The sequence below is a fragment of the Phoxinus phoxinus genome (assembly GCF_949152265.1).
Source record: "Phoxinus phoxinus genome assembly, chromosome: 23".
Lineage (NCBI taxonomy): Eukaryota > Metazoa > Chordata > Actinopteri > Cypriniformes > Leuciscidae > Phoxinus > Phoxinus phoxinus.
Window position 1 is genome coordinate 3,592,689 of NC_136898.1, and position 21,532 is coordinate 3,614,220.

The following is a 21,532-nucleotide window of genomic DNA, read 5'->3' on the forward strand; positions in this document are numbered from 1 at the left end:
AATGCCACCTCTTCTTGGTCAGTCACTGCTTACGGCTCTGTAACAATATGAGTTATCTTACTAGTGCAAAGAGAGGGCAAACTCCAGTTCTTATCGAGTTAAAGGGAAAAAAATGTGTACACACACACACACACACAGCTGTTCAAACGTTTGAGATCTGTGTGATTTTGTTTTTGAAAAGTCTTTTCTGCTCATCAAGACTGAATTTATTTGATAAATAATACAAAACAAACAGTAATGTGAAATATTATTACAATTTAAAATAACTTCTGTTTGAATGTATTTTAAAGTGTAATTTATTCCTGTGATTAAAGCTGAATTTTCAGCATCATTACTCCAGTCTTCAGTGTCACATGATCTTTCAGAAATCAGTATAATATGAGGATTTATTATCAATGTTAGAAACAGTTGTGCTGCTTAATATTTTTTATAAGCTGTGATACTTTTTTCCAGGATTCTTTGGTGACCAAAAGAACAGCATTTATTTAAAATATAAATATTTTTATACTAACGTTCAAAAGCTTGGATTTAGTATTTTTTTTCTTTTTTGAAAGAAATTAATACTTTTATTCAGTAAGGATGTGTCAAATTGATCTATTAAAGGTCTATATTGTTATAAATATATATATTTAGAAAAAAATGCTGTTCTTTTTAACTTTTTATTCATCACTGAATCCTGAAAAAAGTATCCCAAAAAAATATTAGGCAACAACTGTTTCCAACATTGATAATAAATGATCATATTAGAATGATTTCTGAAAGATCACGTGACACTGAAGACTGGAGTAATGATGCTGAAGATTCAGCTTTGTGTCACAAAAATAAATCATATTTTAAAGTATAGCCTATTCAAATAGAAAAACTGTTATTTTGAATTGTAATAATTTTACAATATTCATATTTTTTTTCTTCTGTATTTCTGATCAAATAAATCTTTTCAAATAAAAAGAGACTTTTTTCAAAATTGTAGCCTACCGATACTGTATGTATGTATCATGTAGGCTAAATCATAATTTCTATGTATTGCCAGAGTTAAAAGTGTTAACCTAATGTAAACAAGGTTGGTCTTCGGCTTAAATCATGTTTTTTTTGTGTACGGTCCCCATATAAAAATGAACCAATAAACAAAAAATGCAGCAAAGCTGTAAATTATGAAAAATTATGAACTAGACCAATCGTACCTGGCCAATTAGATAACCTCTGGGTCACTAAGCTCCGCCCACTTCAATCATCGTGCTCGATGTTGCTTCCCGCTTTCTGATTGGAGGACACATAGGGAAGGGGCGTATCATTTCCGACATACTAGAACGTGATTGGTCCGTCATCAGGCGTCTGCAGGAACAGCAGAGATGGACGTGCTGGTGAACCGCTCCGCTTCGGTTCTGCGTTCATTTCACTAACGGTTAACGTACAGAGTTTCATCAACGCGTTCAAATAAAACGGTCGCAGTTCAACCCTTTCCATCATAGGATCTCAAGCCAGCAGAATGGCAGGTGCGGTGGGTGGCGGCAGGGGTTGTGTGACGCTCCGCGGCGCTCAGATCCGAGACTTGCTGGACTCGAAGCACAACGTGCTGTTCGACTGCGACGGCGTGATCTGGAACGGGGAAGCGGCCGTTACCGGGGCTCCGGAGGTGGTCAGTCTGCTCAAGCAGCGGGGGAAACGGGTGTTCTTCGTCACTAACAACTGCACCAGGCCGCGGGAGAACTACGTGCAGAAGTTTAGCCGCCTGGGCTTCACGGACGTCGCGGAGGAGGAGATCTTCAGCTCGGCGTACTGCTCCGCCGCGTACCTGCGCGATGTGGCCCGGCTCCAGGGGAAGGTGTTCGTGATCGGCTGCGGCGGGGTGATGAAGGAGCTGCAGGACGCCGGGGTGCCGGTGCTGGAGGAGGATGAAGCCGCAGACCGGGAGCCGGGAATCAGCATCTACAACTACCCTCTGGATCCGGATGTCAAGGCTGTGCTGGTCGGATATGACGAGAACTTCACCTTCATGAAGCTGGCCAAAGCCAGTTGTTACCTGATGAACTCTGAGTGCCTGTTCCTGGCCACCGACCCGGACCCCTGGCACCCGCTGAGAGGAGGCAGGATCACCCCGGGTGAGGCGTTGAGGAGGGATCATTTGGGATGTTCAGTGCAGCTCAAATGAAGATTTATATATAAAAAATTATTCAAAGCATTCGTAGAACATGTTTCAGTGTGGTCACATTTCACCTCAAAAACCATAAGTGGAAAAGTTAAGGAGAATACATAATGCTACCAATTATACATCATTTGTGTGTGAATATATTTATACAATAGATTTATATTGTATGTGTGTGTGTATATATATATATATATATATATATATATGTATATCTACATATACACAGGTGCGCACACATATATATTATCATACATGTAATAAATAATATAATACACACTCATAATTAGAGTTTTGTAAATGTCAATTTGCTTAATTATCATTCAAATACACAATGCAAATAATTTTGTCAAACAAAATACTGGAAAATGTATATAATCAACACAGAAAAAATTTTCAACTTATGTTCCATTCTAAAGTACTATTTTGTTATTAGAAATAAAATGCATAAGTCTTTAAATTATAACTACTGGAAAGGGCATGGGAAAACCATGGAAACTATTATATATATATATATATATATATATATATATATATATATATATATGAAAGTAGTCTATTTTAAACACCCTTTCCACCAAAAGTCTCATTGTTGTAATGCAATAAAAATATTGATAATAATAATGCTTTTTCTTTTTAAATCAGCATAAATTGATACTTATAGGTGTAAATGTGCTTATACACAATGGAAATCATCTCTAAGCAAAATATTGGGTTCTCAGTCCTGGAAAACCTTAAAAATATGCAAAATAGAAGAAATCAGTTCTATAGGTTACTTCTGTAATTAGAAAGATTTTCATGAAACAAGTCCTTATTCAGTCGTAACTACTGGAACGATCATGGGGGGAAAAACAGGGAAATCTATTGGTCAGAAAGTGTGGAAATCTGAAAATAACTTTTCTCAGTTTTCCTGTCTTTTAAACGTGATGAAACAACCTGTTGAGAACATCTAAAAGCCAATGAGTTTTCAGCGTGAGTGAAATGTGATTGAGCCTGAACAGAGCGGTGTAAATGACTCTAGAAGTGTCTCATTGTGTTGGTGATTCAGTGATCTACAATAGCAGTGTGTGTGTGTGTGTGTGTGTGTGTGTGTGTGTGTGTGCCCGGCAGGTTCTGGGAGTCTCACGGCGGCTCTGGAGACGGCCAGCAGCAGGAAGGCCACGGTCATCGGGAAGCCCAGCCGCTTCATGTTCGAGTGCATCGCCAGTCAGTTCGACCTGGATCCGGACCGCTCGCTGATGGTGGGCGACCGCTTGGAGACGGATATTCTGTTCGGCAGCAACTGTGGGCTTTCCACCGTCCTCACGCTCACGGGCGTCTCCACGCTGGAGGAGGCGCACAGATACAGGGACAGCGAGGAGCCGGGGCAGAAGGACTGCGTGCCCGATTACGTGGTGGAGTCCGTGGCAGATTTCCTGGAGGCTCTGGAGGAGTAAACACACACACACACACACACACACGACTGTATCCGCAGTTTCAATCCCGATGCTGTTTCTCAACATGTGTCTCCACAGCCTGGTTAATAACAACATCACCATGAGTAGTCACGTGTGTGTCATGAATGTGTTTGAGACACCGGACGCTCACTTTAAACGTTCTGCTGGAGTGTGAGTAAATGATGACGAGTTCTGCTTAAATATACTATTGCAAAATATTTCTCCCATATTATTATTTTCTTTTAGTTTATTCTTTTATTTTTATTTTTTAGATGGTTGGTAATATTTAAGGGGGTTTTATTCATGTTTTGAAAAAATATTACAAAAAAAGTAGGAATATTTAAAATAATAATGAAATGGAAATAAAATCCACTTAAATATCAACTTTCTTAAATAACACACAAAAATAATGAAGAAAATAATCCCCTTAAATTTTTACCTGAAGGTTAATAATATTTAAGAGGGTTTTCTTTTTTATTCGATTTGATTTTGTGTTATTTTATTATTGATATTCCATAGAATAAATAAATCGATACACTGTAGGTTTGGAGTGGGAGTAAATTATGACCGATTTCTACTTCAATATACTACAAAAAAAAATAAGATACCCATAAATCTTTCCTTTCAAAATAAAATATTTTCTTTATTTATTTTAGGTGGTGTTGTTTTATTTTTTTAAAGGTAATAATAAATAAGGGGATTTTATTTTTATGTCATTATTTTCTTTATTTTATTATTGAAAGGTAATTATATTTTCAGTAGGGGTGTGACGAGATCTCGTGATATTATATCGTGACGATGTTGAAAAGCTGTCTCGTGATGGCATGACGGAGTTGAGTTTTCGGCAAAACCTTTTACAGTGCTTGCATTTATATTGATCCGTCTTTTACTTCATAATTCATATTCGGAGAGTAGAACTGAAGTGACATTCATTACAAGATGATTAGTTAACTAGATCTGTGTTGGTGCAGTCGCTGAGCCAGAGAGAGCCGTTGTCGTGTGTATGAAACACAAACTGTCTTTTCAACCGTAGAGTATCGATTTCTGTGTTACAAATATTCATATTGTCACAGAATTACTGGGATAAAAGTTTATAGTTCGGATATATAAACACTGATGTCTACAGTAGTGATCCAAATAGAGCAAATCACCTTTTGAAAGTAACTTGGCGCTTCAAATAACGATCGATTGCATCATTACACCAGTAGGTGGCGAATCATTTGATTTGAATCATTCATTCAAGAGATTCATCCAAAAACACTGATTCATCCAGTAATGCAACAAGTATTTATGAGCGAGTCATTGAATCATTCATTTAAACTTTTTTTTTAAATTAATCTGATTAATTAAATATTAAAATCAATTTGTTAATAGACGCTAACCAAACATGTTAATTTGGTTAAAGTGTCTATTCAGAATCATGATTTCTGTTTGAAACAACAAAATTGTTATTCTCGATTTATCCAGAATCGTGCAGCTCTAGTTAAAACATTTCAAAATGGACCTGCATTTTTACATTGTGACTCAGTCAAATAGACAAATTTTCACTATTAAAGGTTTCTTTAAAATATCGTCTCGTTCTCGTGAACCCATTATCGTGTATCGCCTCGTGGGCAAAGTGCACGTCACACCCCTTCATTTTAAAGGATTTTATTTTTAATGTAATTTAATTTGGAAAGGTGGTATTAAATAAGGGGATTTTTAAAAAAATACTTTATTGTATTATTGAAAGTAATACAATTTATGTTATTGTATATTATGCAGGAGTGTTATCAGACTAATCAGTATATAGAACAAATGTCCATTAAAGTGAAATCAGAAAGTGTAATTTGTGTTTGAATAAGCATTATGTGTTTTAATTATTGCGCCTGACGCTTGGCTGGGCGATATCCCTAAAATTTGATCTTTTAAACATTTTTAATGTTTTTAAACATCTTCTAAACATTTTTAATGGGCTTTGAAACTGTAGCTGTTCTATACAAATAATTTTTTTTCTCATTGGGGCAAAAATTAATGAATCAAATCACCTATTTTAATTAATCTATAGCCAATGACAAGATAATGAGATGTAGGTGAAACTGGAAAAATTTGAATATGGTGCAAAAGTTCATTTATTTCAGTAATTCAACTTAAAAGGTGAAACTAATATATTATATAGACTCATTACATGCAAAGTGAGATATTTCAAGCCTTTATTTGTTATAATTTTGATGATTCTGGCTTACAGCTTATGAAAACCTTTTCACAATATTCTAATTTTTCCAGTTTCACCTACATCTCATTATCTTGTCATTGGCTATAGAATAATTAAAATTGGTGATTTGATTTTTTTATTTATTTTTGCCCCAATGAGAAAAAACATGATTTGTATAGAACAGCTACAGTTTCAAAGCCCATTAAAAAAGTTTAGTGCAAAAAAACAGACCTAGTGACCACTCACTACTTTTTATTAATCTTAATTTTCCACAATATTCGATATTCACAATGTTCTGTAATTTTATATTGTGATTATCATGAGATCACTAATATTCAATATATCGACCAGCCCTAATTCTGCTTTACGGTCACTTAATTTACATAATATAAGTTCATCATACCCAACAACCGGTCAGAAGACAATCAAGCATGATCGTCAACATTATCTCCCTGATGCCAACATTAGTTTCTCTTCAGCTCCTCACGATGAAGTAAACCATTAGTTGCTCATTAGTTATGTCCAGTTAGAAAGCACTGTGCCAATCTTAGTAATGGGAAGGTTTTATAGTTGAGGTTAACCAGTGCAAAGGATAATTCAGTTTTATGTGCCAACTTGTCTATTTATTTTTAATCATATTTATTTGCTTTAATTAGTGTTGTGTTTAAATGCGATAAGAAATGTTTTCTTGACTGCTACTCACTTGTTTGTTGATTGGGTTTCAACAAAAGTGACCGTTTTTTTCACCAAGTAGTTGGTGTGTTTGAGAGCTGTGTGTTATTTTGACGGTCAGTGGTTCTGCTTCATGTAAAGCTCAAAGCGCAGCGTCTATAACACGTCTGTGAAATATAGAAGAAGAAAAAAAAACATCTGCAAAAGTAATGTGCCAAAATAACCCATATAAACCCACTGAATGTGAAATGCGTATGTAGTGAGCTGAAAACATGTTGTGATCTAAAAAGGCTTATCTTGCTTTATATTTAGTCAGTTTGTTAAAACCTGGACCACATTTTATTATGAAAACTTGGATCCTGAGTGATTTATCGTCATTGTTCATTGTCTTTAGACTGTGTCCATAAAAACTTATGATTCTGGATAGTAATTCTAATGAAGGGGAAGCCAAACGTGTGTAAACGCATCTGACGTAAACTGTGAAATGGTTTGATATTGATTTAATGCGCTCTATGTGGTGTGAATTATCTTTTTTTTTTTTAGAAATAAAAAAATGCCTTGTATCTCGTCATCATTATTGTCTGCTCAAGTGTGAACACTTACAAAATTCACACTTACAATGTGTGAACAGTTTCATTCGTTACCATGAATTAACAATGAGAAAAAAAAACGAAAAAAACTTGTAAAGCATTTATTAATTGTAACTTTTGGCCCTCTAGCGGTTAAAAAACAAACCCATGAGGAAGAACTTTGTTTGGGTTGTGCTTCGGCTTTGCGTGACTATGCGGATGAATGTTTTTTTTTCTCTCATAACTAAAAAAATAGATATTCCTACTGCTCATAAAACATTCATTACTAGGCTTAAGAAATAAACCAGTTTAAATAGAAATTATCTCAAGCTGAAGATGTTATGTAGCTCTTCCTTGAAAAATAAATTCCAGCACAGCGCTACAACAACAACCATAATGCAATTATCTTCTCAATAGATGATGCTTTACAATGATGAGCTCTACATATGCCAATTTATATCTGCAATAAAATACCGTACTCACCTGTTGAGCAATAGAAACCTGTGGCATCCCCACACCACACGGGCGTCGAAGTAATTAGCCGGAGCGACGCGCATGGCGAGTGACGTATGTCTACGCAATTTCCCGCGAAAACCATCCCGCCCGGTCTAAAATATAAACGCGTATAATAGGCTTGATATAGTGAATCACGGTACGAAAGAAAAAAAACACGTTTTGGAAGGAGGATTGATGTATTGACTCAAGATTGAAATGTTTTTAATTTTGAACCTACCTTTTAATGTTAATTTTAACATTATTATTAAAATCAAAAGTTCTATCAGTTAATATTATTTAATGGACCTGAGCGAACATGTTATATAAACCGCTCTATTTTTATTAACTAACATTAACAAAGATGAATTAATAGTGTAAAACCGTTTTGCTCAGTGTTATATAATATTTGTTTATGTATTACTAATATTAATGGGACCTTTTTGTCAAAGTTATTGCTTTATGCTACATATATTTCAGTCACAGTAAAACCTTCAGAAGGATTGTTAACAGTAGTTAATAAAAACGGGTGGAAACATAATTCTCATGGCATTAATATGAACTAACAACACTGTATAAAATGTTTAATTCATTTAAAAATGTATTCATGATGTTGCCTTGTTTTTTTAAATGATATACGGTACTAATAATGTCTGTTAACATTATTTAATGTACTGTGAACTACCAAGAACAAACTGCCGGTATTTGTATTGTAACTTATATAGTTTTTAAAGTCTTAATATTTATCTTGACTCACAAGACTGATTTTTTTTTTTTTTATAAATCCAAAGTACCTTCATCATCACACTCACAGCCCTTTAATTGAACCATAACTCAAGATGTGCTGTTGATACTAGTTTAAAACCTTTTACCATTAAATACAAATATTGATACTCTGCCTTTCTCATACTCAAAGCATTACAAACATAATATATAAAACTTAATACAAACAAAGTATATTTTAAAGCATGAGAAAAAAAAACTTTATTTGTTGTTGTAAGAAAGCAGTTATAACGCTTCAAACAAAATGTGTTCAAGACTAATAACTACATATGCAGTCACCTAGTTAATCAAGTTAGTGTAGAAAAACAAACAGAAGAAAGGGTTGCACTTTATTTTAAGGATGTTGTTACAGTATAATTACACATATAAGTACTTACTAGTAATTATATGCTTTATTAACTGCTACTATAGTACGTGTGTAACTATGTAACCTTATAATACAGTGTTACAGAAGAAAGTAAATGCATCCTTTAGTCTTCAGTGGAGTTTTACATGTTTATGATGCATTATTATATCCTCTGATCCCATTCAAACAGCAGGACCGTTTTTAACGCCGTTCCTCGATTTTGACAGTATCATTTTCAGAAGTCCCTCCAGCTTGGGTGTTGCGCAGTATCTCTTGCCTTTGGCATGCAATCTGAAACGGGAGGTTTACGGGCTATTCTCTGCTTTAATGATCCTTCAGAAATTCATAATTCAGAAGATAACTCACACGAGGGCATCAATCGCACACACCCCCTGGCCCGTCTGGACGTCGTATTTCGTGACCTTCAGCAGAACTTCAAGAGGAAACCTTTTAGTCGTTTCAACACAACATTTGGGTGTGGCACCTGCAAACCAAAACCAAAAACACCATCACCTCGAACACTGATAAATACACATCAATATTCTATATGCTGCATATTTCAGAGGGATTCATGGCATTTGTTTGAAAGACCAAAAGATTAATTCCTGCAGTGTAAAAATATTATACAAATATATATATACAAAAACAAATTAATAATAATAAATATATATATATACAGGGGAAACTGGAAAAATTAGAATATGGTGCAAAAGTTCATTTATTTCAGTAATTCAACTTAAAAGGTGAAACTAATACCGGTATATTATATAGACTCATTGCATGCAAAGTGAGATATTTCAAGCCTTTATTTGTTATCATTTTTATGATTATCTCACTTTGCATGTAATGAGTCTATATATTAGTTTCACCTTTTAAGTTGAATTACTGAAATAAATGAACTTTTGTGAATGAACATTAAAAAAATTCCAGTTTCACTTGTATATACGCACACACAGGTTTTATATATATATATATATTGGATAAAAATAATATTTATTCCCACTTGTGTTTTATCTTGAATATAAATATATATAAATAAATCTATCCATCCATAAATGTGTGTCTATATATATCTATAGGTGTGTGTATATATATATATATATATATATATATATAAATAAATATATATATATATATATATATATATATAAATAAATATACACACACACAAAATATATTACAATTTTTTTTTAATGCTATCCATTCTTAATGTGAAGCAAATGAATGTGAATTTGCAGTAACCGTAAGCATTACCTCGACCGGCGCTGAAGGTGATGGACAGTAAAATGGCGAGCACTACGAGATCCATCTGAAGTTCAGTGAGATTCCCTGTAAATCCTGCAGGATCCGAGACTCTGATCACTCTTATATGTGCTGTTAAAGCTCCTCCTATTAGACGATCGGCATATCCTGATGACTATATTCTGTCGTGCACTTTTCTGCTACACACAGCTTCAGGAGATTAGTGATTTTCATTCATGCGTTCAAAAACAGAGATCAGTAGTGTATGAAACAATCATTTATTCAATCACCTAAAAACAACATAATTTACATTAAATAAAATTACAACCAACAATAAGAATTAAGTTAAAATTGCTTTAAATCACTGTAGTTTTCACTGCAACTACATTAAAATTTCACATTTACATAAACCTAAAAATAAAAAAAATGGATAGCAGCATCAAGAACATCTGTGGTTTCATTCTTCACAGTTTCATAAATCTGAAAGACAGAAAGAGACAAGAAATGCATTTGATTAAATAAATAAATTCACTTAAAACTGTTTTTATAATGAGTTTGGGCTGTCAAACTACAAAAATGCGGAAAAACGCCCCACAAAATTGAATTTTCGCATACATTTTCAGCATTTAATAATCTAAAAATGTATTTATCCACTCGCACAGCATCATATGAAGTTGCATTCAGTTTGAGTGCACATTTACTGTCACTACGCTGGAGGGCACTTGAGATGCTTTGGATCTTCTTTTGTGTTTCAAGGAAGTCATATGGGTTGTTCATGGATGAAAGACATTGAAAAGATTCATTCAGGACTCACCCGTCCTCTTCCACGAGCTCAAGGGTTTGCCGGAGGGGGCTTGGATCTGTTCTTGGCTCTGCTGGAAGTGCTGGGAAAGACGTGGGATTTGAAACAACATGTTAAGAGATGGCATCACAGCCGGTACGTGAAATTCCAGCCAAGTGAACATTGTGTTTGTTCGGACTAAAAGTACATTGAACTTGCAAGATTTTCCCAAGTGAACTCAAACACATCCAAATGTCAATCCACAGGCTCTTCATCTCACTCTGTCACGGTGGCATTTTCCCTACAGCACAGAAATGAGGCTTTCTGGCATCTTTACTGACAGGAAAACACTTCGTTACGCAATCGCGTTGAAATATTGTGTGATTTTGTTTGAACAACAGGATCTAAATTTAGGACCAAAACAGAAACTAAAATAAAGAAATATTATACAGATCAGGGTTATTATCGTATAAATATTATATATTTTATATATTAAAAACTTGTTATCTGAAATAAAATATATACGTTACCTGAAATAAAATACCGGTATATTTAACTTGTGCTAATATTTTAGTTAATATTTAATTTAAAGTGCTAAAATAACTCAAACTTAAAAAAAAGAAAAGAAAAAAAGCTATGTATAGTTAAAAACTAAGCTAATTAAATTAAAGTGAAAACAGAAAAATAAAGTCTAATTCAAAATATAAACGTATATCAATGGTATTAAAATAACCTAGTTTGTTTAATAAATTATTAAACAAATAAACAAACAAAAATAATTATAATTTTGCATATTAGATTTTGCATATTACAATTAATCATTATACTATTTAAACTTATAAATAGTATAAGTATATACTATTTATTTTATTTACACAGTATATATATTTTTGTTTTGTTTTGTTACATTTGTCTTTTTTCCCCTTCCCCAGTGTTATAAATATCTGAAAAGTCTGTCAAATAGCAGGTTCCCATTGTGACAACTTACCCAATATAGTGTGACAAATGTTATAATAATAGCTTCATTTCATTTTCCCCCTAGTCTAGAGCTAGGCAAGTTCGGTCCTAGAGAGCCGCTGTCCTGCAGAATTTAGTTCCAACCCTAATCAAACACACCTGAACAAGCTAATCAATGTCTTCAGGATTAATAAGGCTATAGCCAGGTGAGGGTTTTTTTCAGTGTTGGAGCAAAACTCTGCAGGACATCGGCTCTCTAGGACCGAACTTGCCTACCCCTGCCCTAGTCTAAGCTTGAGGTTTATGTGTATACAAAACTGAATAAAAACATATGTAAACTAGGGCTGCAACTAACGATTATTTTAATAATCGATTAATCTGTCGATTATTTTTTCGATTAATCGGATAAAAAATAAAAAAACATTCATTTCCAACCCTTTATTCAAAAACAAAACTGACAGTGCAAATTCACAGTGCAAAAAAATCTTCAGAAAGTGCACATACAGGTTGCTCCTTGAACATCCCCTGAGCTGTTAAAGTAATACTTTTTTTTTAAATTGACAAACACAAAAAACATACACATGTGCTTTACATCTGCCAAATATATAGGACTTTAAAAAAAAAATAAAGTGCACAAAAAGATGTATATTTTTGTTTAAGGGACCTGAGCTGTCAGAACAATAAAAAATGTGTAAAAAATAAAGAAAAATACAAATCAGAAAACTTAACAGGATTTGTTTAAACGTCAGAACTTGTTCTCCACACTAAACTCACAGACGCACACACTCACAGACGCACAAATTCTCACACTCACAGACGCACACACTCACAAAAAAATACAATGGATTGACCACCTCGTATGGTGTGTATTTTGCAGCTCATCCTTTCCGAGCAAATAGTGAAGTTTCTTTGAGTCATTTAGACTTAGAGTAAAGAATAAAAAATTCAGTGCTGCTCGGACACACTCGGTCTCTCTTGCGCGCAAATAGACTCGGTCTCTATCCCGCGCTCTCAGAGGCACTCGGTCTCTCTCGCGCTCAGACACACTCGCGCGCAAACACACTCTATATCGCGCGCTCTCGGACACACTCGGTCTCTCTCGCGCTCAGACACACTCGGTCTCTCTCGCGCTCAGACACACTCGCACGCAAACACACACGGTCTCTCTCGCGCGCAGACACACTCGCGCGCAAACACACTATATCGCGCGCTCTCGGACACACTCGGTCTCTCTCGCGCTCAGACACACTCGCACGCAAACACACTCGGTCTCTCTCGCGCGCAGACACACTCACGCGCAAACACACTCTATATCGCGCGCTCTCGGACACACTCGGTCTCTCTCGCGCTCAGACACACTCGGTCTCTCTCGCGCGCAGACACACTCGCGCGCAAACACACTATATCGCGCGCTCTCGGACACACTCGGTCTCTCTTGCGCGCAAATAGACTCGGCCTCTATCCCGCGCTCTCAGAGGCACTCGGTCTCTCTCGCGCTCAGACACACTCGCGCGCAAACACACTCTATATCGCGCGCTGTCGGACACACTCGGTCTCTCTCGCGCTCAGACACACTCGGTCTCTCTCGCGCGCAGACACACTCGCGCGCAAACACACTATATCGCGCGCTCTCGGACACACTCGGTCTCTCTTGCGCGCAAATAGACTCGGTCTCTATCCCGCGCTCTCAGAGGCACTCGGTCTCTCTCGCGCGCAGACACACTCGCGCGCAAACACACTCTATATCGCGCGCTCTCGGACACACTCGGTCTCTCTCGCGCTCAGACACACTCGCACGCAAACACACACGGTCTCTCTCGCGCGCAGACACACTCGCGCGCAAACACACTATATCGCGCGCTCTCGGACACACTCGGTCTCTCTCGCGCTCAGACACACTCGCACGCAAACACACTCGGTCTCTCTCGCGCGCAGACACACTCACGCGCAAACACACTCTATATCGCGCGCTCTCGGACACACTCGGTCTCTCTCGCGCTCAGACACACTCGGTCTCTCTCGCGCGCAGACACACTCGCGCGCAAACACACTATATCGCGCGCTCTCGGACACACTCGGTCTCTCTCGCGCTCAGACACACTCGCGCGCAAACACACTCTATATCGCGCGCTCTCAGAGGCACTCGGTCTCTCTCGCGCGCAGACACACTCGCGCGCAAACACACTCTATATCGCGCGCTCTCGGACACACTCGGTCTCTCTCGCGCTCAGACACACTCGCACGCAAACACACACGGTCTCTCTCGCGCGCAGACACACTCGCGCGCAAACACACTATATCGCGCGCTCTCGGACACACTCGGTCTCTCTCGCGCTCAGACACACTCGCACGCAAACACACTCGGTCTCTCTCGCGCGCAGACACACTCACGCGCAAACACACTCTATATCGCGCGCTCTCGGACACACTCGGTCTCTCTCGCGCTCAGACACACTCGGTCTCTCTCGCGTGCAGACACACTCGCGCGCAAACACACTCTATATCGCGCGCTCTCGGACACACTCGGTCTCTCTCGCGCTCAGACACACTCGCACGCAAACACACTCGGTCTCTCTCGCGCGCAAACACACTATATTGCGCGCTCTCGGACACACTCGGTCTCTCTCGCGCTCAGACACACTCGCGCGCAAACACACTCGGTCTCTCTTGCGCGTGCAGACACACTCGCGCGCAAACACACGTGTCTCAAGCGCAGTGTCGCTCGCGGAGTTCGCTTCGCTTTTGTCCAGTCCAGCGCCTCATAGCTCTGCGCTCAACAACATTTTTATTTTATTTTTTACATCTCTGCGTCGCGCGACACAACGAATCGATAATGAAATTCGTTGCCAAATATTTTGATAATCGATTTTTATCGATTCGTTGTTGCAGCCCTAATGTAAACCCACCCTGAGAAATATTCTGAGTAAAAAGTGTGCCGGTCTATACATCTTCTATATGTTTGTACCTGTTGGATCTGCTGGATTTCCCTCATGGCCAGTCGTATGGACGGGTAGAGTCGAGGGAACGGCCTGCTCTCGAGGTTCGGCTCGTCGTCCTTGTGCTCCACCTGTGCGGCCTCGACCCGTCTGCGCCGGTCAGATATGCGTTTGAGCACCGGGGGTTTGTGCGACTCAACGTTTGAGTTTCCTCCCGGCGGCAGGAAGAGTCTCTGCATCTGGACATGCACATTATTTGAACACGTGTCCATGTCCTCAGCATGAAACACAGCGCTGATCTCCGATGATGATGATGATGATGTAAAAGCTTTAAGCTCCTCATAGTCTGGCTCCCGATCACACATCTGTAGACACACACACACCACACTCAATCTTTATACCATACTAAAGAGTAGTGAAAGCCCTTACACGAGGGAAGCACACCCACCTGACCACAGGGCACCGTGAGCAGCTCCATGAAGGGCTTGATGCCCACCTGACTGTGGAACTGGACCAGGTCTGTGAGAGAGGAATGAGCCCGGTCCTCCCCGAGGATCACATACTTCCCATTGGTCTGCATCTCCACCATGTAGTGACGGCAGCGGTCGGCACCCCTGTTACAGAGAAACCGGACCAGCAGACATGTTTCACATAAATCAATAAAATGAGCAATTAATTAAACAAACAACAACAATAATATAAAAAAATCGATATAATTTTGCATATTAGTTTTTGCACATTATAATAAATTATCATTGTTAGTATTCATTTCTACTATTTATTCATTATTATCATTCATATAATTCATACACATTCATAAAGTATAATCATCAATATTATTCTATTTTATATTTATTGTTACTATTTTTATATGGCAAGTACATTTGACTTGTATTTGACTTTACATATTTCAAATGACTTTACATATTTCATAACTTTATTGTATTTGAGTGACTTGTATTTGACATACATAATTCAAATATTTTATTTGTCTATATAAAATACATTTTGTCACGTTAGTTTTGGTTCATGTTTATGTTTTCATGTCTTTTATTTTGTAAGTTTTCAAAGTCATGGGGTGAATCCAAAATCGTCCCCTATACCCTCAAATTTTTGGGGCATTATTTGAGGGGAAAGTCATATGTAGTGGTGTCCGAAACCATAGTGGACGTTACTGATTGCACTCATTCAATCCCATACTGCACCGAAATAACAACGGCTGTCCGAATTCGCTCACTTATTTTATTCACTCCTTCAAGTCAACTGTATTATTGGGGAATAATTACTGCCGAAAGCTAGTTATTTTAGTCGATAAAATTTTAAATATGGATATTTTTCTAACACAAGCGCATCGCTTCACTTCACGAGGCCTTTATTAACCCCCCGGAGCACTTTTATCATGGATTGATGCACTTTGATGGAAAATATACAGCCGATCACTGCCATTATAAAACTTGGAAGAGCCAGGATATTATTTAATATAACTCCGATTGTATTAGTCTGATAGAAGAATGTCATATACACTTGACTTGAGGGTGAGTAAATCATGGGCTATTTTAAATTTTTGGGTGTACTATCCCTTTAACGACGGGAAAAATGGTCGGCACACACAGCACATGGGCTAACATGGTTGTCTCTATTCTCTTAATTAGTAATTGATTGTTTTTTTTGCACGTTACGCCCAAAACACACCCGAGTGTAATTTCCCATTCCCTTTAAAAGCCAGTTGTGCTCGCTCCATGCTGGATTCGCTATTTACATGGCGCAATTTGCAAGCGGAAAGACTGAGCGCTTCTCCAGAGAGGAAACGGATCTGCTCGTGCGTGAGGTTAAAGCTGTGTGTGTGTGTGTGTGTGTGGTTGACCCGCCTATAGGCTTATACTAATACTTATACTTTAAATAACAAAAAAAGGTTTCAGTTTCAGCCTCAAAATAGCAACGCATGAACAATGCGCCTGAACAGACCTCGTCTTCAGACCAGCACGCATATGGGCGCAAATGCATTTGCTATTTAAACAACGTGGTACAGGACGTGAAAATGATCAGGCTGGAATTAGCAAAACAGACTTGCACTGTATTGCACCGGGTGTAAGATAAGGGTCCTAAGTTTATGGTCTTCTCTGTCTCTATTTATATATATATATTTGTATTATTTACTTATTGAATTTTTTTATGGGAAGTTGTTATACCCTGTGTGAGCCGTTTTAGTCCCCAAGTCAGTACGTTTTAGTCCAATAATAACATTTTCAGACAAAAACATAATCCTCACTGGGTCAAAATGACCAGAACACAATGTAACACCGTGTCCTAACCAGACGCGATGTGATAAGATCCAGCGACAAATTTTTTGTCTGTCCACACTAGACGAGACTGCGAGATGCGTAAAAATCAATCAAAACCCACAGCCAATCAGAACAGCGTGTGGGCGGAGTCTCGTGGCGAGTACAGGGCACCAGAGAGTAATCTTGACGCCAATCACAAGAAAATGGATAAGTAGCTACATAATCAAATTCACAAATATTACACCATTTAAACATTATTCAAATACATAGGCTACTGAGTTACTAAAACAATCTTTGTGAAGAAACAAGTGTATTATTATTTGACAGAGTTTGAACGTTCTTGTTTCCATTTGTTTAATTTCAAGATCTGAGGTGAATTATCCACTGTTGCTTTTACAGCTCAAAGCTGGAGCACTAAATGATATTCAGTCACATTACACGCTTTTAACATTAAATAAAGCACATAAACATTGCCACACTTTGTGTTTGTTGTGCCAGCGTGACGTCGCAGAAAAATAGAAACCGTTTCTAAAATCAAAAATTCGTTGCGTGTCGCCGTCTCGGCTGGTCAGGACAAAAACTCTGATTAACATGGAAAATATACTTTTTATCACGTGTAGTTAGGACACGGTGTAAGGGTTAACACAATAAAAGCACCTTTAGTGATTGACTAGCATGTTGATTTTGACATGTATAATTCAGCTTTGCCATAGCATACAGTAGCATGTACCTAAAGCTCAGAGTGTAACCCTCCCGGCTTTCACCGACACGCACCAAGAAGCAGCCGAGAGGTTTGTCGATCAGGAGATCTTCTGCTTGTCTGAGAAAGCAAAGTTACAATCAGCACATAATAAATATATATTCCCATGTTTTCACTACAATAGAGAATTGATTGGAGTAATCAATAGTTCATCAAAGCTGACCTGCGTGTGATCATGCCATGGAACCAGCTGGGGAAGATACCGTCTCTGGTCAGCTTACGGACCTGCGTCTCTTTAAACCAGCGGATGGTGTTACTCTTCTTCAGGTGTTTCTCTTTAATGCGCTCTTCATCTATCGGCTGGAGCATCAGAGAAGCGCCCAGGTGGACGTTCTCATTCAGCTCGTTATCAAATGGAGTCGCCTGTCCAGAAAAATGAGTTTACATGAGTATGACACAAAGTCAGGGTTATTATCGTTTTCCAAAAAAAAAAGTTTAACTTGAACTAAAACTGAAGTAAATATATAGACATTTATATATATTTATATATATAAAAACTAATAATGAAAAATTAATTAGTTCCCACGACTTTAAACAAAATTACGTACATTTTACGAATTTGTTTCCTCGTTTTAAGTTAATCGTGAGTACGATATAATAATTTGTTCCATTGTTTCAGTTCAATCGAAACGAGGGAACAAATTAGTAGAACGTGGCCACAATTTACTAAATCGAGGGAAACTAATTATAATATTGTGCACACAATTTAGTCAAACAAGTGAATGAATTCTATCGTGCACACAATTTAGGGAAACAAGGGAACTAATTATTATATCACGAGCACAATTTAGTGAAACGAGGTAACGAATTAAAACGAGGTAAATTAGTACAACCTGGCCATAATTTACTAAATAGAAGGAAACAAATTATTATATTGTGTAACAATTTACTAAATCGGGGAAACTAATTATTGTATTGTGCACACAATTTAGACTTTAACACAATTTAGACTAAAACTTTAACTAATATGACCTGAAAATATAAAAATAAAAGCTAATTCAATATAATATTATATGAATAAAAAATTAAAATAACACTGCTTAAAGTTAAGAAGAAATGGCATTTGCAATTCATTTTAGTGTTGTAATGTGGCATTTTACAGGGTGATACATGTAATAGTAATACATGCGAGAAATATGTTTTAAAGTCAATTTTGGTTTCAAGTCAATTTTAAACTTCAAATAGGGGGAGTGAAACGTGTTCGAGCTCTAACACAGACTAATAATAATAATAATTTGTTACATTTATATAGCGCTTTTTCTGAGACCTAAAATCGCTTTATATAGAAGAATCTCCTCAACCACCACCAATGTGCAGCATCCACTTGGATGATGTGACGGCAGCCATATTGTGCCAGAACGCCCACCACACACCAGCTTACTGGTGGAGAGGAGACAGTGATGAAGCCAATCAGTGTATGGGGATGATTAGGAGGCCATGATGGACAGAGGCCAAGGGGCAAATTTGGCCAGGATGCCGGGGTTACACCCTTACTCTTTTTCAAAGGACATCCTGGGATTTTTAATGACCACAGAGAGTCAGGACCTCAGTTTAACGTCTCATCGGAAGGACGGCGCTCTTTGACAGTAATATAGTGTCCCCGTCACTACACTGGGGTGTTAGGACCCACACAGACCAAAGGGTGAGCGCCCCCTGCTGGCCTCACTAACACCTCTACCAGCAGCAACCTGGATTTTCCCAGGAGTCTCCCATCCAGGTACTAACCAGGCTCAGCCCTGCTTAGCTTCAGTGGGCAACTGGTCTTGGGCTACAGGGTGATATGGCTGCTGGCATTAGACTAGAGATGTGACATGGCAGAAAATAATATTTAAGCTGGTAGGTTAAAGGGGTAATCTCATTAATGTAACGGATGTCACACCTCAAAAAGTTTGCTGCGCGGCCGCGGTACAGGAGCCAGATGTTGAGGTTTCAGGGCGCCAGTCAGCATCGAGCGAGGCCTGGGCTCAGGCTTTTTCTTTCTCGGCAAGGGCACCGGTGGAGACGCTGGTCCTGCAAACACACACAGACACGATCTTAAAGGATTAGTTCACTTAAAAATGAAAAGTACCCCATTATTTACTCTTCCTCAAGCCATCCTTGGTGTATATGACTTTCTTCTTTAAGATGAATACATTCAGATTTATATTTAAAAAATATCCTGGCTCTTCCAAGTTTTATAATGGCAGTGGATTGCAACCAGCAGATTGAAGCTCAAAAACGTGCATCCATCCGTCATAAACGAACTTCACACGTCTCCGGAGGGGTTAATAAAGGCCTTCCGAAGCAAAATGATGAGTTTGTTTAAGAAAAATATTAATATTTAACACGTTACAAAGTAAAATTCTAGCTTCCGGCCAAACGCAGTCTAGTCAAGTCAAGTCAAGTCATCTTCATTTATGTAGCGCTTTTAACAATGTAGATTGTTTCAAAGCAGCTTTACAGAGATAAACGTATAATTTAAGGTAACAGATTGTTTTGGCTTTATAGCGGTTCTTGAATAAAGATATTTTCCAGCTAAAGTTAGTTTTGATTGATTCACTTCCGTCAAAATGATAATTTGTTATTAACTTAGAGACCGCTAAGACGACACCGCTCTCTCTAAACAGACTTTAAACACAAACCTGTGATAAACGCTGATGGCGCTCACGTGCGCATCAAGAATTAATTATATCGTTATGTGCGTTTGAATATATGTGCGCAGGTTTGTAATTCCCTACAAACCAAGCCTAAACAAAATACAAAATAGTCTGGCCTATAAATTTTGATACAGAATTTTATTTTATCACTTCGGAGTAGGTACGTGAACTGAGTCTACACGCAAAAAGCGCAACTTATGACGTCAGAAGTAGTGTAGTGCGTCCTGGCGTGTGAAGTTCGTTTATGACGGATGGATGCACGTTTTTGAGCTTCATGTAAATGCAATCCACTGCCATCATAAAACTGTGAAGAGCCAGGATATTATTTAATATAACTCCGATTGTATTCGTCTGAAAGAAGTAAATCATGGGCTAATTTTCATTTTTGGGTGAACTATCCCTTTAACACACGTCACTGACATCAGCACTGAAGCGGCTGTGAAAACAGTCCTTACGCAGGTTCTCCTGCTCCACTTCCAGACGTCTTTTCCTCTCGTCCTCCAGCTGCTGTCGTCTCCTCTCCTCCTCCTCGCGCTCCTCTCTCTCCCGCTGAGCCTGACGCTGCCTCCGTAGCTCTGCTAGCAATGCCAGATACTTCCTTCTACAGACCCTCGCCCGGAAATCTAAAGAACAAGATGTGATGTAGTCAGGGGCAGTTCTAGGGTCAGTGGATATTCACTCAGGGCTTTAGCCCTTCTTTGGATGCAAATTAAGCCATTCTTTGATTTAATAATGGAATATTAGCCTTGAAAATATCACGGCTGTCAAGAAAAAAAAGAAAAAGAAAAAAAAAGTCCTCCTAAATTTATCCCTGCAACCTTTACGAGTAGCTATAAGCTATAAAGTCAAGTCACCTTTATTTATATAGCGCTTTATACAATACAGATTGTTTCAAAGCACAGCTAAAAGGTCCTTGCACACGGAGTCCGAAATTCACGGCCGAAATTACCGTGTGTTAAAAAAAAAAAAACGACCTCATGTTTTGTCAATCACGCTTACACACTACCTCCGAAACTGTCGTCCGTCATAAACAAATGCGGATTGGGTTCGATTTTCTGCGTTTTTCGCATCCGTAGCAAGCATTTTGAATGGTGTTTTGACTATTCAGAGCCACCGAAAGACGAATACGAAAATTTCGGACTCCTGTCTTACAGTGAAAACAGCAAAATGATTTAATGATGCAGTTCATTTCGGCTGTACAGCAGCTCTAAAAGAAAATAGTGTCATTTTTCAGCTGAAGTCAGTTTAGTGTTGAGCTATAAATGTGACCGTTATTATAATAAAATTATTTTTAAATTAACTT

General features: G+C 38.1%; 2 protein-coding genes across 2 annotated transcripts in view; one reads left to right on the forward strand and one right to left on the reverse strand.

The window, feature by feature from the left end:
• Window positions 1–1,270: 1,270 nt before the first annotated feature.
• pdxp (pyridoxal (pyridoxine, vitamin B6) phosphatase) lies at window positions 1,271–7,007 on the forward strand. Its single transcript, XM_079599164.1, has 2 exons — window positions 1,271–2,099; window positions 3,254–7,007. Exons 1-2 carry the CDS (start codon window positions 1,487–1,489, stop codon window positions 3,577–3,579), a joined length of 939 nt encoding a protein of 312 aa, XP_079455290.1. The 5' UTR covers window positions 1,271–1,486; the 3' UTR covers window positions 3,580–7,007.
• A 3,132-nt stretch (window positions 7,008–10,139) lies between these two features.
• LOC306991371 (myosin-IIIb) overlaps window positions 10,140–21,532 on the reverse strand; it is a 44,444-nt gene continuing 33,051 nt past the window's right edge. The window contains exons 23-30 of the mRNA XM_079599125.1: window positions 20,685–20,852; window positions 19,473–19,603; window positions 17,757–17,956; window positions 17,564–17,653; window positions 15,000–15,165; window positions 14,581–14,916; window positions 10,692–10,761; window positions 10,140–10,357 (exon numbers count right to left, since the gene is read on the reverse strand). Coding sequence (XP_079455251.1) covers window positions 10,350–10,357; window positions 10,692–10,761; window positions 14,581–14,916; window positions 15,000–15,165; window positions 17,564–17,653; window positions 17,757–17,956; window positions 19,473–19,603; window positions 20,685–20,852 — 1,169 coding nt within the window. The 3' untranslated portion in view covers window positions 10,140–10,349. The remainder of the gene's footprint in view (window positions 10,358–10,691; window positions 10,762–14,580; window positions 14,917–14,999; window positions 15,166–17,563; window positions 17,654–17,756; window positions 17,957–19,472; window positions 19,604–20,684; window positions 20,853–21,532) is intronic.